Source organism: Dipodomys spectabilis, unplaced genomic scaffold (assembly GCF_019054845.1).
Source record: "Dipodomys spectabilis isolate Male_0828 unplaced genomic scaffold, ASM1905484v1 ptg000003l, whole genome shotgun sequence".
Lineage (NCBI taxonomy): Eukaryota > Metazoa > Chordata > Mammalia > Rodentia > Heteromyidae > Dipodomys > Dipodomys spectabilis.
The window spans coordinates 17,722,163-17,748,561 of NW_024870680.1; the positions used below are offsets into that span (position 1 = coordinate 17,722,163).

The 26,399-nt window shown below is 36.1% G+C and overlaps 3 protein-coding genes across 3 annotated transcripts; all 3 read right to left on the reverse strand.

Annotated features, from left to right (window-relative positions):
- On the reverse strand, positions 1-948 carry LOC122113940 (putative olfactory receptor 52P1). Its single transcript, XM_042687076.1, has one exon. It carries the CDS (start codon positions 946-948, stop codon positions 1-3), a length of 948 nt encoding a protein of 315 aa, XP_042543010.1.
- A 12,671-nt stretch (positions 949-13,619) lies between these two features.
- On the reverse strand, positions 13,620-14,573 carry LOC122116680 (olfactory receptor 51L1-like). Its single transcript, XM_042690394.1, has one exon. It carries the CDS (start codon positions 14,571-14,573, stop codon positions 13,620-13,622), a length of 954 nt encoding a protein of 317 aa, XP_042546328.1.
- Positions 14,574-22,714: 8,141 nt separating this feature from the next.
- On the reverse strand, positions 22,715-23,665 carry LOC122113945 (olfactory receptor 52A5-like). Its single transcript, XM_042687089.1, has one exon. The coding sequence runs from the start codon at positions 23,663-23,665 to the stop codon at positions 22,715-22,717; it is 951 nt and encodes a 316-aa protein (XP_042543023.1).
- Between the last annotated feature and the right edge of the window lie 2,734 nt (positions 23,666-26,399).

Below are 26,399 nucleotides of genomic sequence, written 5' to 3' on the forward strand. Positions count from 1 at the left end.
TCAGAGGGTATTTTTACTTAGGAAGAAGAAACCCACAACTCGGTCCCGAATCTGCTTCGTTTTGACACCGTACACAATGGGATTGACTGTAGGGGGCACAAGGAGGTACACACTTGCAAAGATTATGTGGACACTAGGGGAAACATTCTTACCAATACGATGAGTTAAGAAGCTGAACAGCGGAGATGTGTAGAAGACAAGAATGGTACAGACGTGGGCAACACAGGTGCCCAGAGCTTTTGAGCGGGAGTTCTGAGAAGACGGCCGGAAGACAGCTTGCAGGATTTTTACGTAGGATGTGGCTATCAGTCCTAGGTCCAATGTTATGACTGAAAGGGCCACAAATATCCCATACACTCTGTTAACATGGGTGTTGGCACTGGCTAGCTTTACCACAGCCATGTGTTCACAGTAGGCATGATCAATGACATATTTCAGACAGTAAGGCAGCCTTTTAATGAGAAGAGGACATGGTAAAACCATCACTGTAGCTCGGGCCACACCAACAAGACCAATTTTAATCACCATTGATGTTGTCAGAATAGTTGTATACTGCAGGGGGATGCAAATGGCTACATAGCGATCAAAAGCCATGGCAACCAAGATGCTTGACTCAATAATGCAAAGCGTGTGGATAAAATACATTTGCATTAGGCAGACATCAAAATCAATCCAGTGTGCATCAAACCAGAAGATTGCAAGCATCTTGAGAGCTGGGGAAATGACAAGGACCATGTCATTCATGGCCAGCATGCAAAGGAAGAAATACATGGGCTGGTGGAGGCTTGGTTCTAGCTTAACAGTAGTAATGATCATAGTGTTCCCCAACAAGGTCAGGGCCAAGAGCAGGCAGACAGGAATGCCAATCCAGCTGTGAAACTCTTGCAATCCAGGAATACCAACCAGGAAGAAAGAGGAAATGGGGTGATGTGTGGCATTTTCTGCCATGTTTAAGAAATACTTATTATGACATAGCCATAATAGTCACCTATGGATGTAAGACAACATTACAATACTACAAACAAATGAGAGACTCCACCAAGAGACTGATTACAGATTAGACACAGGGTGGACACAAGATCCCCCAAATAAATCCGTTCTTTTTTTCTACTTAATTTAAAAAAGTTTTCCTTATTCATTATTCTTATTTTAGTCTTTTATTATTCTTTCTCTTCTCTTTTCCTTTTGGCGCCTTTCCTTTTTTTGCTTTACTTAATTGCTCTTGTTCATCCCCAGATACATACCTGTCTTTGATTATTAGGCCTTATACTTCATTGTGTGTATACTTAATTCAGACATCATTTACTTAATTTGCAATTTCACAACATTAGTTCCTTTAATTGTAGTATTATTTCTTTATACTTATATAATTTTAATATATATTTTTTATTGTAAAGGTTCTGTACAAAGGTGTTACAGTTATGTGAGTAAGGTAATGAGTATATTTCCTATGGAGCACTGTTACCTCTTCCTTTGTTTTCCCCTACCATCCCTTCTCTCCCCACCTCCTCAACTTTCTCCCCCCCCCCCAAAAGCTGTAAAGTTCATTTTCAACATAGTGTCTTGGACATCTCATTGTTAACAGTGGGTCAACCTGTATCCTTATTTCAGTATTTTGGTATTTCCCTTCCCCTCCCCAAATTAGAAAAATGTATATACAAGATGCAGGGCACCAGAATCAAATACAGTGAAAACAGGGGTTCTACCATGGGGGAAAAACATACAAAAGAAACAAAAAAATTACACAGTATATTATATACTTATATAATTTCTTAATTTTTTTTATTTCTTTTACTATTTTCCTTTCTCTAACTTATTTCTCCTTTCTTTCCCTCCTTTTCCTCTCACTTAATTTAGGTCTTAATTATCTTCCCTTTCTCCCTTTCCCTCCCTACATTCTTCTAATCTTATTTTCTCCTCAAAATTCTTCCTATACCTACTAATTTCTGGTTCTCCCAACTCCTTCTTTGATTTTCTTAGTTCATGGATTTCTAGTGGTTTGTTGTTGAACTAGATTGTATCTCTACTACTTTTGACTACATCAAAAGTCTGTGCAACTACAGGGCTCTGTTATTGATGCTTGACTTAAAATGGTATTCTGGCACAGAATTGGGTTTGCTTTCATACCCAAATGGGCAGAACAAGCCAGAAAAACACAAGAAAAATGGAAAGTCTAGGAACCTCAACTTCCTACATGATGATCAGGCAACAGAACAGGTAATGCATAATCCAGAGGAGAGTTCACAAAATGTACTACAAACACTACTAGTAAACATGAATGAAAGAATTGAAAGCCCACAAAAGCCTCTGTGTGAGTGTGACAGGGCAATGCATGAGCATGATGAGGGTAATCAAAGATTAATAGAGGAATTGCATGAACATGATGAAAATAACCAAAGATTAATAGAGGGATTCATTGAATCCACAAACAGAAAGCTGGAGGAATCTATGGAGGTCACAAATGGAAAGTTGAATGCGTTCCAACAGAAGGAAAGGGAGTCCAATGAAAATATAACAACCCAACTAAGGGATTTGAGAGTGAACATTGAAAGCCAAATCAAGGAGGTAATGAAGTCCATACCAGACCTAAAACAAAAGATCTGACAAAGGAATTAAGCCAACAAACCTGACCAATTGGAAGGAAAGGAAATGAAAAATAAAGTAGAGAGTCTTGACATTAGGTTACACCATGCAGAAGATCGAATCTCTGGGATTGAAGTTAGCCTAGACATGATAGAGAGAGAACAGAAAAGTACTCAAGAGAAATCCAAGAAATATGATAAATCCATCCAACAGAGAGAAGACACCATCAGAAGGCCTAAAATAAGGCTAATCGGCATAGAAGAGGGTCTAGAGATGGAGCTAAATGTCTAGGAAACTTACATAACAGAATTCTAGCAGGGAACTTCCAAACATACAAAAAGATATGTCCATTCAGATACAAGAAGCTTTTAGAACCCCAAATAGACCAGACCGGAACATGACATCCCACCATCAGATTATAATCCACAAAGGATCAAAAGAGACCAAGGAAAGATCCTTAAAATTGTCAGGAAGAAAAGATCAATCATCTATAAAGAAAAATCAATCAGAATAATGAAGGAAAACCCATCAGAATAACTACAGATTTCTCAGCAGAGACCATGAAAGCAAGAAAAGCCTGGAATAATGTATGCCATGCACAAAAGACAAACAACTATCAACCAAGAATACTGTACCCAGCTAAACTCTCCTTCATAACAGGAGGACATATAAAAACCTTTCACAGAGGGAGGTGAGGGGGAAGATGGCAGAGGAGAAGCTGGAGGCTAAACAAGCTCTTGCATAGAAAGCAGTTTTAGTGTTCCAGTGAACAATCCTAAGCCAGAATCATACCAAGTGTGCCATCACAGGACAGAGAGTTAGGCCAGAGAGGGAAAATCCAGGCAAGGAGACAGATCTGAGCACTTGCCAGCAGCCACCACTGCGGCTGCAGCAGGCGGCAGCCGTAGCTGCCATACCTGCAACACAGAGAGTCCGGCACGAAGGAGCCAGATGTGGCAGGCGAGCGGATTCTGCTGAACACAAGCAAAAACCGACAAGGAGCAGACATCTTCATTATGCAGTTCGCAGCCTAGAGAAGACCCAGGAACCAAGACTCGACGTGAGTAGAAAACCAGGCAGGGACTCATCAAAGAAAGAGAACTATAGACCCATTTCTTTGAGGAACATTGATATAAAACTTCTCAACAAAATTTTGGTCAATAGACTTCAACAATTCATCCAAAAAATCATACACCACGATCAAGCAGGATTCATTTCAGAGATGCAAAGCTGGTTCAATATACACAAATCAATTAATATAATTCATCACATCAACAGGAGCAAGGATAAGAACCACATGGTTATCTCAATAGATGCAGAAAAAGCATTTGACAAGATCCAACACCCCTTTATGATGAAGGTTCTGGGAAAATTTAGGAATCCATGGAACATTCCTCAATACAATAAAGGCTGTATATGACAAACCTACAGCCAGCATTATACTTAATGGGGAAAAACTAAAGCCATTTCCTCTTAACTCAGGAACAAGACAAGGATGTCCACTCTCTCCACTTCTCTTCAATTTAGTATTAGAATGCCTAGCTACAGCAGTAAGACAAGATGCAAGCATAAAGGGGATCCAAATAGGGAAAGAAGAAATAAAACTCTCCCTCTTTGCAGATGACATGATCTTGGATTTAAAGAATCCCATAGACTCCACTCCCAAATTACCCAAGCTGATTCAAAACTTTGGCAAAGTAGCAGGGTATAAAATTAACCCTTAAAAATCAATGGCTTTTCTGTATGCCAACAATGAGAAAAGTGTGGCTGAAATTAAGAAAGCAACTCCATTTGTAATAGCCCCACAAAAAATAAAATATCTAGGAATTAACTAAAAAAGTGAAAGACCTCTTTAATGAAAACTTTAAAAACTTGAAAAAGGAAATCAAAACAGAACTTAGAAAGTGGCAAAACCTCCCATGCTCCTGGATTGGAAAAATCAACATCGTGAAAATGGCAATACTTCCCAAGGCTATCCACAAATTCAATGTGATACCTATCAAAATTCCAACCTCATTCTTCAAGGAAATAGAAGAGGCAATCCAAAAATTCATATGGAACAATAAAAGACCCTGAATAGCAAAAACGATCCTCAACAGAAAGAACAGTGCTGGAGGAATATCAATACCAAATTTCAAACTCTACTCTAAAGCCATAGTAATCAAAACAGCTTGGTACTGGAACAAGAAGAGACCTCAGGACCAATGGAATAGAATTGAAAACCCAGAAATGAACCTACAGACCTATAGCCATCTAATCTTCCATAAGGGAGCTAAAACAATAGAATGGAAGAAAGACAGCCTCTTCAGTAAATGGTGCTGGCAAAACTGGTTAACTACTTGTAGAAAACTAAAGCTAGTTCCTTATATATCACCCTGCACCAGAATCAACTCCAAATGGATCAAAGACCTCGGAGTCAAAGCAGACACTCTGAAAATATTACAGGATAAATAGGAGAAACCCTAGGTCTTGTTGGCACAGGCCGAAATTTTCTTAATTAGAGACCCAGAAACACAACAAATCAAAGAAAGGTTGGACAAATGGGATTGCATGAAATTGCAGAGCTTCTGCATGGCAAAGGACATAGCTAGCAAAATCAATAGAAAGCCCACAGATTGGGAGAAGATCTTCACTAGCCATACAACAGACAAGGGTCTCATATCTAAAATATACTTGGAACTCAAAAAATTAAGCCCCCCAACAACAAATCCTCAAAGAAACAACTGCCCAATAAATAAGTGGGCGAAAGACTTAAAGAGAAACTTCTCTGAAGAAGAGAGAAGCATGGCCAATAGACACATGAAGAAATGTTCAACTTCCCTAGCCATAAAAGAAATGCAAATCAAAACAACATTGAGATACCACCTCACTCCAGTTAGAATGGCAAAAATCAAGAACTCTAACAACAACAGATGCTGGAGGGGATGTGGACAGAAAGGAACCTTACTTCATTGTTGGTGGGAATGTAAACTTGTTCAACCACTTTGGAAAGCAGTATGGAGGTTCCTCAAGAGACTTCACATAGAGCTCCCCTATGACCCAGCAATCCCACTTTTGGGCACTTACCCAAATGTTTACAAACAAGACCACACTAAAGCTACCAGCACAACTATGTTTATTGCAGCATTATTTACCATAGCTAAGATATGGAACCAACCCAGATGCCCCTTAGTAGATGAATGGATCAAGAAAATGTGGTATATATACACAATGGAATTCTATGCCTCCATCAGAAAGAATGACATCACCCATTTGTTAGGAAATGGAAAAACTTGGAAAAAATTATATTAAGTGAAGTAAGCCAAGCCCAAAGGAACATAGGTCCCATGGTTTCCCTTATTTGCAATATCTAGTATATGTATGAGTCAAGCAGAAAAGGTCAGATAAGGTGATGTTAGGAAAATGAACCCTAAGATATGTATTTAAATTTTTTTTCTTTCATGCATTTGTTTCTAACGCATTTATAAGATTATTTCTTTGTTGCTTTGTATGTCCCTCCCCCCACAGTATAACCCCTGCTTTCACTGTATTTGATGTCAGTATAATTTGTGGAGGGGAAGGGGAAAAACAAGTTGTTTAAATAAGGATACAGTTTGACCCGTTGCAGCAATGAGAAGTACAAGTTGTCATGTCAGAAACGAACTTTACAACTTTGGTGGGGGGTGGGGGGGAGGCTGGGAAGGGATGTGAAGGGTAAACAAAGGAGAAGGCTACAATGCTTGATAAGAAATGTACTCATTATCTTGCCCATGTAATTGTAACCCCTCTGTATATCATCTTTTGTAAAAAAGACTTTTTTTGAGGATGACAGTATAATTCATTTCTCTTGCAATTTTTTTATTTCATTATGTTCTGTCTTGTTCTAATTTTGCTAAATAGCAAATTAAAATAGTGTCCCCGCCCCAAAGAAAGAATGGCCAATGGACACATGAAGAAATTCTCTACTTCTCTGGCCATAAAAAGAAATGCAAATCAAAACAACATTGAGATTCTACCACACCCCAGTTAGAATGACTATAATCAAGAGATCTAATAGAGGGGATGTGGCCAAAAGGGAACCTTATTGCACTGTTGGTGGAAGTATAAACTTGTTCAACCACTTTGGAAAGCATCATGGAGGTACCTCAGAAGACTACACATAGAGTTCCCCTATGATCCAGAAATCTCACTCAAATGATCACAAACAAAGCCATACTAAAGCTTCTAGCACAACTATATTTATCGTAGCATTATTCACCATAGCTAAGATATGGAACCAACCCAGATGCCCCAGAAAATGGGGCATATAAGAATGGATCCAGAAAATGTAGTATATATATGCAATGGAATTCTATGCTTCCATCAGAAAGAATGACACAGCCCCATTTGTTAGGAAATGAAAAGACTTGGAAAAAATCATAGTAAGTGAAGTAAGCCAGACCCAAAGAAATATCGTTCCCTTAGTTTTCCTTATAATAATTAGCATATGTCTAGGATAATCTTATCAGATGAGCAGAAAGGCTCAAAAGCTATGCACATATGGCCATATAAGATGATGCTAAATGAAATGAACCCCAAGATATATACATAAGAAGTTTTCTTTGTTGCTGCTGTATTTAATGTACTATGTGATTTTTTGTTTCTTTTGTATGTTCTTCCCCCTATGGTATATCCGCTGTTGTCACTGTATTTGATTTTGGTACACTGCATCTTATATATACATTTATCTTATTTGGGGAGGGGAAGGGGAATGACAAAATGCTGAAATAAGTACACTATAATCCATTGCAACAATGAGACTCACAAGATACTATGTTGGAAATGAACGTTACAACTTGGGGTGGGGAAAGTGGGGGAGGTGGAGGAGGGAAGAGATAGTGGGAGAAAAACAAAGGAGGGGGTAACAATGCTCCATAGGAAATGTACTCATTACTTTACTCATGCAACTGTAACCCCTCTGTATATATGTTTTGTAAAAAAGACTTTTTCTGAGGATGACAGTATAATTCATTTCTCTTTCAATTTTTTACTATCTATCAGAGGAACATTTAACAAAATAATCTCTCTGAAAGCCAGGTTTTCTTTCTCATTTAGTTAGAAAAAATATGAAGACATAGGTGTAAAAACACAAATGAGCACAGCCCAAATACACTGTTATTTTTGTATATAATTGCATTTTGAATTTGCCTTTTTTTACTTGGAATGGTAATTTATTTATTTTTTGATGGTACTGTGGTTTGTTTGTTTTTGTTTTTAATTTAATTTTATTGTCAAGGTGATGTACAGTTAAAGTTGCATACATAAGGTAATGGGTGAATTTGTCTTCTGGTTAAGCAACTACACTAAATAATTGGGTCTCAAAGTAAAATATCCTAAAAGAAATATCCTCATTACCTGTCTTTTGTAACTGTGACCCCCTTGTACATCAAGTTTACAATTAAAAAAAGGAAAACAGCATATATTTGAAAGGAAACATGCAAGGATGAAAGTCTAGAAAAGATGAAAAATGCCATAAATCTAGATCATTAATGCTTTTTTTTGTAATTAGTACTATTTTCATGAATTTCACATTTTTAAATAAAGTGTAAAATTATAAAAATCTGGGTTTAGTTATTTGGGTTTAGTTTCCCTCCCACAGTGGAACAGTGCTTTAATATATGATATGAAACATGCAATTTATTTTACTGACAGGAAAGAGCTGAAGAATGAAAAGTCAATAAAGAAAAAAATCACACTGCTCAATTCCCAGTTGCTTGGTTTCAAAGGTTAAAATGGGGAAATATACTCCTTGGATTCCATCAACGGAAACTGACCTGTCTGTGAAATTCTGCTGTCATCTTCTATGTGGAAGGTCAGAAAACAAACTAGCGTTACCTTCAGTATAGAAACAGGAAGCCAATTAACAGCAAAATACTAAAAACTGATATTTTTAGATGTTATCAGCATTCTTTATTTTTATAGGTAGACTTTGTCATTCTTTTAGAATTTCATGGATACCTAGTACCAAATATCTTTTTATAATTTTTACTAATTGGTCCAAATGTTTCAATTTCTGGTCATGAATTGCACTGATATGAAAGCTTCATTAGTTTTGATATATATTTAAAGTATTGATGTTTTCTTTGTTATCCATATAATGAGGAAAAAGAATCATAAGTAAACATATATGGGAAAAGAATCATATTTTATGTCTGCCTTCTAGTTTCAAAATATTATACTATGAGTCTATATTTACTGAATGTCTGAAGTATTTTTAATAAAGAATTAAAAATTGTCCAAAAATGCACCAAGCATTTCAAAAATAATTCAGGTTAAATTTCACCAGAATGTAAAAATTACCACAAAATAGATGGATGGTATTACTGTTGACAAATATAACTACTTAAGACAGTATCTATAAATATTGATCTTTCAAATTAGGAATGGTTTTCTATTTTTTAATAACCTGTGCACTTTTCAAATGCTTACCTGTCTGCTTATTCTTCAGAAACTTGTTCTGTCAGATGCCTTGCTGATGTCTGCTTCTGAGAAAAACTAACATAGGAGAGTTTGAAGGGAAATACCAGGATATAATGCTAGCACAACAGTACGGTTGTAAGAAGTGAATTAACCAAATTAGAAATATATACATACAGTGTAACCAGAAAGCACTTCCAAAGATTACCAAATATCTTTTTATTCTTAGTAAATGTATTTAGATATTTTTAAATCATAACTTTCATTTATGATATCTTAATTCCACTATGGTAATATGTCTAATCCAAACCAAGGAAACATAAATAACATGATGTTCCCTTTGACAAGAGAAACATTTTTCTAAGGCCTCCAAATCAGAGACTCACCAATACCACAACCACAAAGAACAATCAGCTTGACTGTGACTACTGACACATAGAGGGTTTTCTTATTCTATTCTCAAGATAAAATCCAATGACAGTCTAGAAATATCTATGTGCTTAAATGACTTTGTTCTTAACATTATTCTCAGCAGCAGACATCAGGGCAAGGACAAGGCTCCTTGACCACTGATTTTCCGTTGGTGCTTTGATTACATATGTTCCTAAATCAATAAATGTAGCATTCTATCGAACTCCCTGGGCTTTACCATTTTCTTTGTTCCTGCGTCCGTGAACACAGTTCATCACCTTTAATTCTCTACTTGCATTGTAAAATTTTGGTAATTTGTCTGTAAAATTTTCAGTCAACTACATGTTTCATTGCAATGTAGCATAATGACACACACACACACACACACACACACACACACACACACACACACACACACACACACACACGATTCCCCAATGCAAAATGTAAATCCTTCTAATCCTTCTACTTTTGTTCCTCTTCTGACTATATGGGTTATGGAAACTGCAGACAACTAACCATTTAATTAAGAATTTCTTCCAGAATTATCTTTGTTATCTTTATTTTTCTACTTTAATATTCTATCTATTGAATCTCTGTATCTGTCCGTATTCTGACTTACTCTTTGTACACGTTTGGAAGTCTCACTCATCAGACATTGACCTCAGAAACAAAACATAAATAAAATCCTACCACTTAAAATTGTTATCAAAACTTCATTGATTTCTATTGGCCTTCTTAGAATATACTCTTTCAAATTTCTTTTGAGAATGAGTTACAAAAGGAAAAATTCCACTGAAATATTTACAATGATTTTCCATACCTTTAGGAAAGTGAATACACAGAGAAATCTGCCAGGATTATTTGCTTCCTCTTCAATACCAACTCTCAAAATTCAAACACACAGTATGTCTCTTTTAAAAATCAAATGTAACTAATATGAGATTTGCTGCTTAATTCGCAGTTTACTTTTATCTGCTTTATACTGAATAGTATCTTTACAACAATGATCTGTTCTAAGTGATAATAAAAACATGCTGTTAGCTGAGCAGGGTGGACTCCAAGACATGCTATATTATAGTTGCTCTGTAATGGACTACTCCAGTGTCCTGAGATTTGGAAGGCTAAGGAGTCCCCTAAGAGACATAAGATTGAAGGTAAATGTGGACTGGGGCAGGATAAATTGCAAACCAAAATGCCAATGTCCCTCTGCACTGCAGATAGTATTTATATGTTTGGATAGTTATTTATTTGGATAGGATTTATTTGTTTATTTTGAATTTTATTTTCTTGTAAAGATGCTATACAGAGGGGTTACAGTTACATGAGTAAGGCAATGAGTATGAGTACATTTCTTGTCAAGCATCGTTACTCCATCCTTCTTATTTTACATAATATTTTTTGTTGTAAAGATACTGTACAGAGTAGTTACAGTTACATGAGTAAGGTAATGATACACTTCCTATCAAGCATTGTTACCCCCTCCTTTGTTTTTCTCCTACTATCCCTTCCATTCCCCATCCTTCACTCATTCCCCCCCCCCCCTGAAGTTGTAAAGTTCATTTCCAACATAGTGTCTTGTGAGTATCATTGTTACAATGGGTCATCCTGTGACCTTGTTTCAGCATTTTTCTATTCCCCTTCCCCTCCCCAAATTAGATAAATGTATATACAAGATACAGGGTATTTTTTTGCTGTAAGGCTATATATTGAGAATGAAAGCAAGGCAACTTATTGAATGTTTATTGGGGAAAATGAATGAATTTTTTTCTCTTTTTTATTGCAAGATGATGTACAGAGTGGTTACAGTTACATAAGTAAGGTAATAAGTACGTTTCTTGTCAAATTTGTTATCCTTTCCTTCATTTCTCTCCTATTTTCTTCCCTTCTAACCTGCCTCCAAGTTTTAGATAAGTTCCAATTTTTTTTTCATTTAGAAATCAAAGTTTGAAGACACTATCCCTTGGTGTCCAGGAGATACCAAAGATGTTCATCAAATATGTAGTTTTCTGGAAATTTTGTAGTATAACTCAGAATAGCTGCTCAACTGAGTTAACATGTATTCTAAATGAGTGAGGTTGGGACAGATCAGAGGAAATGATGGAAAATCTGACATTAATCCAGGTGCATTATACTTGTAAACTGACCTGATGAGTTCAAACTCCTTTATACAAGAGCTGTATGATAAGAGAGAGGGAATAAAGAAAATATTCTGTTTTTGAAAGTATTATTAGAAAGATGGCTATAAATAAGTGTTAATTAGATAATATGAACTTGATATTTAAATTATTAATATCAACCAATTGTTAAGATCAATAATGAAATGCAACATATAGCTGATATTCATATGGTCCTCCAAATATTCTCTTGTGCCAATTTTGGGGCTTGATCTCAGGGCCTATGGACTATCCATTAGCTTTATGTTCAAAGCTAGTGCTCTAACACTTGGACCACAGCTACACTTTTAGCTTTTATTAGTAGTTAATTGGAGATAAGAGGTTCATAGATTTCCCTGCTCCGGCTGGCTTCCTTAGATCTCAACCTCCTGAGTAGCTAGGGCTATAGGCTTTAGCTGGGTGTGCCTGGCTTCAAATGTTCTTTGTAAAATCATTTCTATTTTATTAATTTAAAATATAAAGAATACACTCTCATTCCAATGTTCACTTTCTACATCATTTTAGCTGATACCAGTGATGTAAAAAGTACAGCCAAGAAAAGAATAGCATGGTGATAACAGACAGTCAAATCAAATTGAGTAGCCAGAGTTTCATGCATTTCCCATTAATATTTCATTCATCCAACATTTGAAATTTTAAGGTTTAACAATATTTAAAATTATAAAGATTTTTATTTCTATGTAAATTATAAACCTCTGACAGCTTCAAGACTTAGTGTGTGTGTGTGTGTGTGTGTGTGTATACACACACACATATGTATATATCCAAAGTTGACTTTCTCTTTTATTACTTCTTTTATTAGTTATACGGAGGTTTCCATTCAAGAAAGCAGTTTAATACACTGCATCTTGCTCAATGTCACCCCTTTTAATAATAATTTTATTGCCATTTATATATTCTTTTTATTATCTTTAGGTAGTTGTACAAAGGAGTGGCCATCCAAAGAAATTTATTAATACCATGCATCCTGGTCAATTTCAGTAAGTTTTAAATCATTCTTTTTGTTGTATTTCCTTAATACATGGTAAAATATTGTTTTAAATATATTACTTAGTAGTAAGACTTACATAAATTTCAGGAGATGTAAAACATTGCAAAAATTTCTTTCCCTATATTTGTTGTTCCTTTAAACTGTTGTAGAAAGTAAATTTGAAATACAACTCTATGTATAAATGATGTAAACAAGGTAAACTGTATGTGCTAAACAATTTCAAAGATACAAGAAATGATCATTTTTATTAACATTTTATGATCACTTTAGAACCAAAAACAGTTCCAAATGGAAGTTAAAATACTAAACTTTTAAGTACTTACATGATAGTGAGCTTCATTATTTATATTTAAATTAATTTTTACTCATAATGTATTCATTACCTGACTTATGCAACTGTAACTCCTCTGTACATCATCACCTTTAGAATAAATATTTAAAACTCTAAAAGATAAATAAAAATAAAAAATTTTTAAAGGATACATTCAAACCAATGGACTAAAATAGCAAGTTTCAAAGGAAAAATATCTGGGAACATTCAAAAACTATTGTCAGCTTTCTATACGATTACTGCTAGTGCATTGGGGATTTAGCTAATGCTCAGAGTTAGATAGTTTGCCTAGGAGTATAAGGGCCTGATTTGACTGCTATGTCAATAGAAACAGAACAGGATTTAGTCACTTCCACATATGAAGTATTTTCTATTACTAAACAAACTAAACCTCCTAAGGTAGGGAGGAGCATGAGTGAGACAGAAGTAACATGGGATTTGTATCGAGATAAGATTCTATCACCTCTAAGCAATGTACAAACAAAGTAATCACATGAAAACATAATATAGTGACTCCATGGCATAACAGTGAAGTGTAGGTTGAGTCCAAATCTCAAGTACCAGTGGGCACCAACACCCTTCTTCACAGCCTCTTTATGAAGATCATTAGTCATTTGGATGGTTGACTATAATCTTTCGCTGACAATTGTGCATTAGCTCTAATCACTATTAAGTGGATGATGTTCCTACATTACAGTGTACCAATTTTCTGGGCAGAAATCAGGTGGAGGATTCCTTGACGAATCTGCTTGGTCTTTACACTGTAGATGATTGGATTGAGCACTGGAGGAACCAGTAAGTAGATGTGGGCCATAAAGATGTGGATGAGAGGAGATGAGTGTTTGGCAAAGCGATGGACAATAGATAACCCAATCATGGGCACATACAGAATGAGCACAGCACAGATGTGGGATGCACATGTGTTAAGTGCCTTAAGCCTCCCCTCTCGGGATGCGATTCTTAACACAGAGTGGAGAATGAAAATGTAAGATACTAAAATGCCCAGAGCATCCATACCCCACAGCATAGTAATCAGAACCAAGCCATATATGACATTAAATCTGATGTCAGCACAGGCCAGGCGGATCATGTCCTGGTGCAGACAGTAGGAATGAGAAAGGACATGGGAGTGACAGAAGGGAAAGAAAGCCAGACGGGCTAGAAGTGGAATTATTAGAACAGCACTCCTGAGCAGGGCTGCAATTCCAATCTTGGCAATCAGTTTTGGGGTGAGAATGGTAGCATATCGCAGGGGGTGGCAGATAGCCACATACCTGTCAAGGGCCATGGCCAGGAGCACAGATGATTCAGTGAAGGACAAAGTGTGAATCACAAACATTTGGACCACACAGACACTGAAGGGGATCTCCCTAGAAATGGACCACAGCACCCTAAAAAGGGATATCATTGGGGTCAGAGACATGGCCATGTCTGTGAGGGAGAGCATAGCAAGGAAGTAGTACATGGGTTCGTGGAGCCTGGAGTCTGTCCGGACAATATGTAGGATGGAGCAATTGCCTGTTATCCCAACCAGGTAGAGGAAGCAGAATGGGATGGAAATCCAGGGGTGATATTCTTCATAGCCAGGGATCCCGGTAAGATAGAAGGTGGAGGACAGTGCACGGCTGGAGTTTGAGGCTGCCATAGAGTGGATGGTTTGACCACAGTCCAGCTCCGAAGTCCACTGGGGATGGAGTCGACAATGCAGGATTGGCTTCAAGAGAAAAAAAGGAAAAAAACAAAAATGAAATGAAGTAAAACTTCTCCACTTACTTTAAATCACTCACACTTTTATATTTCTCTTCCATCTTCCATTTCACAAATGGTTGTTGCCAGTTAAGGAAAATACCTCTTTCTAGACACCAAGTCTTTTTCTTCTTCGGCCTCCCAGCTGAAAACTTGTCCCACATTCTTTCTAAATGCAGGTGGTTTTCTTTCAAAGACTGTATATAGCAGTATAAATTCTAGTGTGAATTCTAGTCCATAGTTGTGATTTTATGCCTTTCTTCTTGAGGTGTTATAATAGCTCTTCTTTATTTTTTAGGCTTTTTTATTTTCAAGGTGATGTATAGAGGGGTTACAGTTACATAAGTAAGGTAATAAGTACATTTCTTGTCAAACTTGTTACCTCTTCCCTCATTTTTTCTCCTACTTTCCTTCTCCGCCGCCCTCCCTACCTCTAAGTTGTACAGATCATTTCCAACACATTGTCTCGTGTATATCACTGTTGCATTGGTTCTTTGTCTCGCCATTCTGTAGTTCCCCTTCCTTTCCCTAATTCAAATAAACATATATACAATATCAAGGAACCAAAATCAAATACAGTGACAACAGGGCATATACCATAGGGGGAAGAACATGTAAAAGAAACAAAAAAAATCACATGGTACATTAAAACAACAGCAACAAGGAAAAACCTCTTGTACCCATGTCTTGGAGTTAATTTTGCTTAGCATAATCTTACATGGTCATTACAATAGCTCTCTATAAAGTTCCTGCAGTGATTTGCACTGAAATACTTTATCTGCCTAAAATTTTTAGTTTCTTTCACAGTGCTACAGTGTCATGAAAGGTGTCTTTACAGAATTAAAACTAGTACTAACCAACATGTTTATCATTCTCAAACCTACAACTCCTACTACATATTTGATGTCAGTCAATCTACTATAATATCAATTGGCATGTTCATTGCCTCTGACATTGGTCATTTGTCATAAAACACACAAAGATGTCACTTGCAATAAGATAAAACATAAAAAGAATGCCTTGTAGGTAAAAAATAGATCCTCAGATGTAAGAGATCACAAAATAATGATGGTGGTGGTGATGAAGATAATAATGATGATGATAAGGAGGACCACAAAAATAATCCTTTAACAAATAAGCCTTTGACAAGGCTTGGGGAGAAATGGGAGACAATGGTACCCTCTCAGTGGAAAACAAAAGAAAAAGCATGTGTTAGCTCTTCATAGAAATGATCCTGTTTTCCAATGAGAATGATCTATTTTGTCTCAGTTTTACTCAGGAATGATCCAACATAGCCTAGGATATGAGTTGCTTTTAATCATTTTCTCTATGACAAAACTCCTCTTCCCGTGGAATTCCTTTTTCCACAGACTAGACATCTAAAAGTAACACTTGTCTATCTGAAAAGCTGCTTCCTACTTGGATTCTGAAAATATAAAACAAGAGCTATGGAGATAAGTTCGTGAAATCATGTCCGTAACTAGACTGAGAATCTCTTCTCTCCTGAAGCAGTCTCTGCTGTATCTTTCTCACTTTTGATTATCTAACTTTATCTCCTTTGCTTCAATTCCCCTCTGTGCTTTTCTATTTCCTCCCACTTTGATCACTCCCAAGTTTCACATACATGTTAGAAGAGTTCCTCTTGCCATGAGCGACCGCTGTAATTCTGAGAGCAATTCTGAGAGTGAATAAATAAGACTTCCCTGGTCCTTAGAGACACAAGGCCTCAAGATAAATGTAAAAAAGTGCACTAACATTCAATTGATGGCCTTTCTATTCTGTTTATGGCTTCTATATCTCCAATTCCAGACTGTAGTGGGTGTTCCAATTTAACAGTATGTGTTAAAGAATGCTCTGGAGATTCTCAGATATTTAAAGTCCAACTTCTCTGAAAAAATTATATAATGTAGCATAAGATGATATCGTAGATTCAGTTCAGAATATGAGAGGATAGTGAACATTTCTAGTCTACAGTGTATTATGGGAAGAATATAAACTCACTAAAATTGTAGAGGAGTCTATGACCAACAGCTGGAAGATGAGTTGGTCTTGATATAACAACAATATTGTATAAAACAAAATTCTTTTTTTTATTGTGAAAATACCGTATAGAGGGGTTACAATTAGATAATGAGTACATTTCTTATCAAGCATTATTGCCTCCTCCTTTGTTTCCCCTTCCCATCCCTTCCCATCACCTCCCCACCCCCACTTCTGATTTTATATAGTTATTTATTTATTTGCTAGTTATCAAAGAGAAGAACTTCACAATTTTGTCTTCTCAGGCTAACTTTGAATGTAATCTTCAGATTTCAGCTTGTTAAAAGCTTGGATTAAAGGCATGAGTCACCAGTGCCCCACTGTTTTATAATTTTAAAAAGTGATTTTTCTTTAACATTATCTCTTTTCTATTTTATTTTTTGTGTGTGTCAGTCTTGAGGCTTAAACTCAGAGCCTGGGTACTCTCTAGGGCTTTTTTGCTCAAGGCTAGTGCTCTACCACTTGAGTCACAGCTATACTTCTGGCTGGTTAATTGGAGATAAAAGTTAATTAGAGATAAGAGTCTTGCAGTCTTTCCTGCTTGGACTGTAATCACCTCAAAATCGTCAGATCTCAGCCTCTTGAGTAGCAAGGATTCTAGGCATGTGCCACCAGTGTCTGGTCCAACATTATTTCTTATTTAATTTGATAACCTTTGTATCAAATCATGTAATCCTGTGTGTTTATGGATATGCTATGCAATTGATTATTTTTATTTGCAGGAACTATAATCAACAAAGTTTTGTGAACAATGAATCAATGAATACTGAGCCATTTCCCTAGAGGGAGATAGCATAGCTTCCTATGAGCATCTCATCCCAATTGTCAACTTATAAATGCATAGCTTTGATATATGTATGTTCCTAGTTAAAGAACTTTAAATTTTACTCTTCATTCATTTACATTTACTTAAAACCCAAAGCATCATAACTCAAAGTTTCTGTGACACATGCATTTTCTCTAAAGAAAATTATTAGTGTTAGTCTTGCACTTCAGAACACTAGACAGCACCTCAACCCTATTCTCAGGTGCCAGTTTAAATAGCAAAATAAGCAACTAAAAATCACATAATTCATTAAAAACAACAGTGACAAAGATAAAACCTTGTGTCCCTATCTTGAGGTTCATTTTGCTTAGCATCATCTTATATAGTCATATTGTCTGGTAAGATTATCCTAGTTGTATACTGGTTATTGTACCATAAGGGAAACCATGGGACCTATGTTTCTTTGGGTCTGGCTTACTTCACTTAATATAATTTTTTCCAAGTCTTTCTATGACATAGGGTCATGTCATTCTTTCTGATGGCGACATAGGCTTTCATTTTATGTGTGTGTGTATAAATATATATATATATATATACATACATACATACATATATACATACATATACCACATCTTCTTGATCCATTCATCTACTGAGGGGGCATCTGGGTTAGTTCCATATCTTAGCTATGGTGAATAATGAATGCAGTGATACACATAGCTGTGCTGGTAGCTTTAGTGTGGCCTTGTTGATGATCATTTGGGTAAATGCCCAAAAGTGGGATTGCTGGGTGATAGGGGAGCTCTATGTGGAGTCATTTGAGGAATCTCCATACTGTTTTCCAAAGTGATTTAACAAGTTTACACTCCCACCAACAGTGCAGTAAGGTTCCCTTTTGGCCACAGCCCCTCCCTCTGTTGTTATTAGAGTTCTTGATTATATCCATTCTAACTGGGGTGAGGTGGAATCTCACTGTTTTGGTTTGCATTTCTTTTATGGCTAGAGAGGTTGAACATTTCTTCATGTGTCATTTGGCCATTCTTATTTCCTCTTCAGAGAAGTCTCTAGGTCTTTAGCCCACTTATTAATGGACCAGTTGTTTCTTTGAGGATTTTTTGTTGGGGGATTTAATTTTTTTTGAGTTTTAAGTATATTTTAGATATGAGACCCTTGTCTGTTGTATGGCTAGTGAAGATCTTCTCCCAATCCATGGGCTTTCTATTGATCTTGCTAGCTATATCCTTTGCCAGGCATAAGCTCTGCAGTTTCATGCAATCCCATTTATCCAACCTTTCTTTGATTTATTGTTGCTTCTGGATTGGGAAGATTAACATTGTGAAAATGGCAATACTACCAAAGACTATCTATAACTTCAGTGAGATACCTATCAATACTACAACCTCATTCTTCTATGAAATAGAAGCAATCTAAAAATTCATATAGAACAATAAAAGACCTTAATAAAAACAAGAATCCTTAACAGAAAGAACAGTGCTGGACGAATATCAATACCAATTTTCAAGCTCTACTACAAAGCCATAGTAATCAAAACAGCTTGGTACTGGCACAAGAACAGACCTCAGGACCAATGGAATAGAACTGAAGACCCAGAAATGAACCCACAGACCTATATCCACCTAATCTTCAATAAGGGAGCTAAAAAGTAGAATGAAAGAAAGATCCTTTTCAGTAAATGGTGCTGGCAAAATTTGTTAAACACCTATAGAAAACTAAAGCTAGATCCTTATATCACCCTGCACCAGAATCAACTCCAAATGGATCAAAGACCTCAAGGTAAAAGCAGACACCCTGAAAACATTACAGGAAGGAATAGGAGAAACTTTAGAGCTCCTTGGAACAGGCAGAATTATCTTTATATTATGTTAATTTAAATTAAATTATCATTAAGATGAATTTATTCACTAAATTACATCTTAACCAATGAATGTAATATTAATGTAAATGGTAATGATATCATTTGAATTCACACAATCAAGAATCCAAAATTAAGAGGAGGAATACCAGTAATCATTTTGAAAATATATTTGGCCTCAAAGCGGTTTATAAATTTTATATAGTGGAATAAAATAATTATATCTCCTTCTATTGTCAAATTTCCTTAATTCAAATAACAACACATTATATATTTCATTCTACATTTCTCAGTAAGTAGGGGCAGCATTCTGAAGTGTCCACTTACAGAGGGAAATGTAGCACACTAGACCACCACCTGTAACATTAGAACAAATATAAAAGCCAGAGTGGTATCTGGGAAAGAAACTGTCTGCTTGGTGTATTTTCTAGATTTACTGCTCTGGGCATGAATATATTATTTCTTAATGGATTAAAAATAATTGTGTAACCTGGGTGCTGATGTCTCTTGCCTGTAATTCTAGCTACTCAGGAGGCTGGGATCTAAGGATCACAGTTTGAAGCCAACCTGGACAGGAAAGTCAGTGTGATGCTTACCTGTAATAAACTACTCTGAAAAAGCTGGAACTAAGCTCAAGTGGTAGAGTCCTACTCTTGTGCAAAAGTTGCTTAGGGACAACACTTAGGCCCAGAGTTCAAAACCAAGGACCTAATACAGACATACGTAAGCTTCCAAAGAACAATTAGAATTAGTTATCTTTGTGCTTCCTGCTTATTAGCTCAGTCCATTTTTTCCATATTGCCTCTCCATCAATTTTTTTATTCCTTTTGTATATGTGTGTGTGTATTTTCTTTTTTCAAAAAATTTTTATTGTAAAGGTGATGTCTAGAAAGGTTACACAGTTCCCTAAGTTGGATATTGAGTACATTTCTTTTTGAACAGTGTTACCTCCTCCCTCATTTTCTGTTTTTCCCCTCTGAACCTTCCTGCCCTTCCAAAGTTGTATAGTTCATTTCCAACATAGTTTCGAGTATCACTGATGAATTAGTTGTCTGTGTATGTGTGTATGTGTGTGTGAGAGAGAAAAAGATGGACACAAGACAGATAAAGATGTTTTCTCATGTTTTTATTTGACAATTTAATTTGCTCAGAATTAGGAACCAATTATCTTCCCAAATGTACTACAATTTTTTTGTTTATAATCATTTTATTGGTTCTTGGACCTGAGGTTTGAACAAAAATACATAAAATAATAAAGGGATATTCAGAATAACATATGCATATGTGAAATGCTATAGTGAAATTCTTTTGAAATGTTAGTATATATAATGGAAAAACCTGTTGGCTGCATAGTTTATTTCAATATTGCAGAATTATTCTTTCAATCCTAAAGACATTCTTTACCCTAACAGTACTGTTATCAATTGTCTAGGTTAGATTTCCTTTACAGGTAGTTTGCATGCTACATCATAAATTTCACATATGTTGCATTTGAACTTGATTAACAGCAGGAAAATTCCTCATGTGTTCATTATTTAATACTCAATTTTAATGAAATTCTAAGGAAGTCCCTGGCATGGCCACATACACTAGTAACACAAAATTGAGCAGTGACAATTCTTATATTCAAGATGCCTGCAAATATATATTCAATTAAGCATATTTTATGGGTTCCCATCCAATTAGACATGTAGACCTCCAAAATTTAGTAAATCAGAAGTTATGAAAATTATCTGTGGCTCCCTAATATGTCTGTATCTCTATTCTTTGTTTCCCTAAATATGAGAATTGTGAATATGCTTATTGTGTCAATCTGTTTCTCTGTATTTATTCTTTTTTTTTAATTTAATTTTATTTTATTTGTGAACATACTGTACAGAGGGGTTACAATTACATGGGCAGGATAATGCATACATTTCTTACCAAGCATTGCAGCCTCCTTCTCTATTTATTCTTTTGTATGAAAATAGCTCAGTTTCTCCTGGAGTTTCATTATATTATATTTGTAGTTACATTATTGTATTGATTATACTTATGATTATACTTATAATTATGCTTACAAAATTATGCTTGCATAAATATTTTAGAAAGAAGACAAGTGATTTCAAATTTGTCAAAATAGAGGTGCAAAAGAAAATATTAGGTAGTCTTTCCTTCCTTCCTTCCTTCCTTCCTTTCCTTTTCTTTTCTTTCTCTCAGCCTTTCTTTTTATCATCAGACACCATGACTGAACACGCTATCTGACACCTTATGCTCACTGACAGGTACCCTACCAACTAAGCCTAGCCCAGAGACATGGTTTCCCTTATATGTGAAGCTAGATTTAGCTCAAAAGTTTATAAATAAACACATTGGGTGATATGCAAGTGTATACAAATTTTGAACTGAGATATGGAAGATTCAAGGGAGAAGTCTAATAGTATAATTCCTTAGAGAAGCTAAGTCCAGGTAGGCAAAACAAAACACTGGGAAGCAGGTATTCCAAAAGGGTGGGGTGGAGTCAGGAGAAAGGAGTGGACAAATGAAAAGAAGCAAAGAAGTAAATGCAAAAAAATCAATGTATATCCTACAAAATTAAGAAGCATGAGGGAGGGGGTTGTAGAAGAGGAGCAGGTGAGATTGTTGAAAGGATTGACATTGATCAGGACATATTGTATTCGTAACTGCTTTGTTAAATGGCAACTCCTCTGTATAACTACCTAAAGATAATAAAAAGTTAAAATACAGACGATATTAGGTAGTGGAAACAGCTAAAATTATAGTAACAGGTGGCACTAGCAGTTTAAGTATCACTGAATAGCATGATACATTAAAATTACCTGAAATTAAATACTATTTTGTGAAATTTTGTTTTATATGTATGACTGAGAAGGATTTGAGGAACATTTCCATGTATCAACAGATAGGGAAGAGAGTAGAACACATTATATAATTCAATAGTTTAATTTTTATTACTATCTTTAAATAGTTGCACAAAAAGTTTTCAATTTAATGAGTCAGCTTGTGAATACAATGAATCTTTATCAATATGCCCCCTTCATTATTCTCTTTTCTCCCAAACCCACCTACCACTTAATTTACCTATGTCTATTTTAATATACTTACTTTGAACATTGTCACTGTAATCCTCCATTCTTAAATCAACATAAGAGAAATTTTTTCTATTATTGATCAATCAAGGTTATTATTCTTAAAGTAATTAAAGTTATTATTCTTAAGGACTTATGAAATACATCCTTCTAAGTACCTGAGATAAAGAGACATTTCAAATACGCATAAATTTTTAGAGGTCTTAAATTTTTACCTCATTAAACTTTCTGCTTAGAAATAAACTAAACGTTTCTGTAGGAGTTATTACCAATCAACAATCCTTCTTTGGGAAAAATAATTTCAAGACCTGGTCACGGATTTGTTTAGTCTTAACCCCATAAACAATAGGATTGAGGAAGGGTGGCACTAGCAGATAAAGACTGGACAGGAGGATATGAACATATGGTGGTATGTGAGAGCCAAACCTGTGTGTGAAGAAAGAGAAGAAGGCCAGGAGGTAGAACTGCAGGAAGACACAGATGTGAGCAATGCATGTGTTGAAGGCCTTGAGTCGGGCTTCCTTCTGGGGCAACTGGAAGACTGTGATGAAGATTTGGACATAGGACAAGGTAATAAAGATGATGTCAAAGCCTAGGATGGTGAAGGCCACAAATAGACCGTAGATCTTGTTGATTCTCACATCTTCGGCTGCCAGTTTCACAATGGCCATGTGCTCACAGTAAGAATGGGAGATCACGGTTGTTCGGTAGTGCTTAAAACGACATTTGATGAGCAATGGAACTGGTATTATAAGAATGACAGCCCTGAGTGTCACCCCAACCCCCAGATTAATCAAGAGCTGCTGAGAGAAGATAGTAGCATGTCTCAGAGGGTTACAGATGGCCACATAGCGGTCCAGGGCCATGACCAGCAGGATGCCTGATTCAGTTGCCTGGAATGAATGAATAAGCCACATTTGCAACAGACAAGCATCAAGAAAAACATCTGGTGAATGAAACCAGAAGATTCCTAGCATTTTGGGGAGAATGCAGGTGCTAAGCCCAACGTCGGTGGCTGCCAGCATGGCCAAAAAAATGTACATGGGAATATGGAGGCTCTCCTCCGTTTTGATTACAAATAAAATGAGAGAATTCCCAATCACGGCAATGATGTACATGACACAGAGTGGAATCCCAATCCAGCACTGCACAGACTCCAGGCCGGGAATCCCAATGAGCGTCAGCACAGAAGGCATGAAGACTGAGCCATTCACTGTCAGCATGGTGAGTTGGTCAGGAGAAGGAAGTGCTGCTATTGCTGCTTCCACTTCTATTCCAGGTTAAGACTTGAGGGATTAAAAATAAGACAAACATAACAGGTTATATTAGCAAAATATTGGACCCTCTATCTTATGCAGCTACTCATTAGATATGTTTTCTATGACCTACTAATTGGGATAAAAATTAACATAAAGGTATTTCAAAACCTACAGAACACATACTGTATATACTATATTACTACTATATTTACTACTATATGTATTATACTTATATTTTTCTTAGGAAAAACCCACAGTGGTGACAGATCATTGAGTTTTCTTAGTCAGAGGAATGCTTGCCATGAATATTTTTCATTTGTATAGTTCACAGGCTGCTTTTCTCCTCCTCAAATCCTTTTTTTAAAATACATTTTTATTATAAAAATAGTGTACAGAGGGGTTACAGTTACATGAGTAGGGTAATGAGTACATTTCCTATAAAGCATTGTTACCTCCTCCTTTGTTTTTCCCCTACCATCCCTTCCCTTCCTACCTCCCAAATGCCTCCCCCCGCCCCCACAAGTTGTAATGTTTGTTTTCAACATAGTGTCTTGTACATCTCAGGTCAACCTGTATCCCTATTTAAGCATTTTGTTTTTTTCCCTTCCCCTCCCCAAATTAGAAAAGTGTATATACAAGATGCAAGTGAAAACAGGGGTTATACCGAGGGGGAGGATCATACCAAAGAAACAAAAAAAATCACCTGATGCATTTTTTTTTTTTTGGGTCCGGTTGTGGGGCTTGAACTCTGGGCCTGGGCGCTGTCCCTCAGCTCTTCAGCTCAAGGCTAGCACTCTACCACCTGAACCACAGCGCCACTTCCGGCTTTTTTCTTTTTGCTTATGTGGTGCTGAGTAATCGAACCCAGAGCCTCGAGCATGCAAGGCAAGCGCTCTACCACTGAGCCACCTTCCCAGCCTATAAGTACATTAGAAACATTAAAAAAAACACTTGTGTCTCTGTCTTTGGGTTCATTTCGCTTAACATCATCTTATATGGTCATATGTACATAGCTTTTGACCTTTTCTGCTTGTCCTAGACATATACTAGTTATTGCAGATAAGACAAACTATGGGACCCATGTTTCTTTGGGCCTGGCTTACTTCACTTAATATAATTTTTTCCAAGTCTTTCCATCAAATCCTTCTTTCATAGACTTTCTCATTAAGCATTCAAATTAACTGTTAAAGGATCCATTTCCCCCCCAAATTCAACCATTTATTTTACTTCCTACTTTTCCACAAGGAAAATAAAACGATTGCTTTTTAATTCATGGGCCTTTTCGTAAGCATTTTCTTTCCCAGTTTGTTCTTATTCTCCATTTCCTATCGTACCACTTTGCCTGTATTTAACGGGAATTTCCATCCTACATGCTCTGCTTTCCTCTCTCCCTCAGAAGTTACTAGTTTCTTTCAGATGATGGTGGTTATTTGTTATCCTGACATCAGAGGGAATGACATGGGCTATGTTTTCTCTTTGAAACTAATCCCCAATTCCCCACTCAGAGTACAAAATCTCAAAAGCACAGACTTACCAAGTGCTCTATGTTGACATGTACTCCAAGTTGAGCCAAATCTTCTTCATATTTCAGGCAATCAAGGATGAGTGTTTTATACCATTTTGTACCCCTATGGGATTGGGATCTGTAATCTCTGTGAGTCTTAAAGTCCTCCTATACCTTTTTTTTTTTTTTTTTTTAAATAACGATACCAGAAGATTCCTTTCTGTTTAATCATTTGAAATAACATCCATGGAATGCTCTATGAAAGCTACACCAATATACTTGTTTTATCCTTTAAAAATACAATAGTTTGTCTAGAGATGAGCACTACCTTCTACTACTACATTGTTTTCCATAGGTTTGTCTCCACTGACTGTTCTGGTGTCTGGACACTGATGGTTTCCAGTATCTCCAATCTGTTTCAAATTGATTACAGAATTGTCGACGGACTTCAGAAACCCTCCTTACAGAGCTCAAAGATTTGTGTTTTCTGTCTCATGGATAATTAAAACTTGCATTTCTCTCCCCTTCCAGACACATTAACACCAAGCATATATAAAATCCTAAATACTTTGCAAAACATATTTATTTTGTCTTGCTAATTCCAATTCATTTCCCAAATCCATTTAAATAGAATATGAAATACATAAACATAGTGAATGTAGTCAAAACAACATGATTAATAATAGAAAAATCTTATAATCTTGCCCTCACTATCATTCAGCAAGTTTTTTGTTTGTTTGTTTGTTTGTTTTGTGTGGTTTTTGACCCGTTTTTTTTCTTTTCAGTTGACTTTGGTACAAGGTAAGATCTAGGGATCCAATTTCAGTCTTTCACAAGTGGATATTTAGTGTTTCCAACTGTCTTTCTTTTTCTAATGCATGTATTTGGCACCTTTGTGTAGAATTATTTCTGCAGCTTCTCATGGATTCTTTGGGATTAGTGTTGGCTTTGTGCTAGTGTATATTCTTTTTGTCACTATGTTCTGTAGTATAGTTTGAATTCAGATATGGTCATACATCCAGCACTGTTCTTTTTATTCTGGATTACTTTAGACATTCCATGGGTTTTTTGCTTCCATAACAATTTTAGGAGTTTTATTGAAGCGTGTCAAGTAATTGGGGCAGACATGAATGAATCTGTAGATGACTTTCCGTTATGTGGTCTTTGAATAATATGGTGATATGTAAACACAAG

Excerpts from the sequence above, each read along its gene's own strand:
- LOC122113940 (XM_042687076.1), bottom strand. The coding sequence starts at position 948 with ATGGCAGAAAATGCCACACATCACCCCATTTCCTCTTTCTTCCTGGTT.
- LOC122116680 (XM_042690394.1), bottom strand. The coding sequence starts at position 14,573 with ATGGCAGCCTCAAACTCCAGCCGTGCACTGTCCTCCACCTTCTATCTT.
- LOC122113945 (XM_042687089.1), bottom strand. The coding sequence starts at position 23,665 with ATGCTGACAGTGAATGGCTCAGTCTTCATGCCTTCTGTGCTGACGCTC.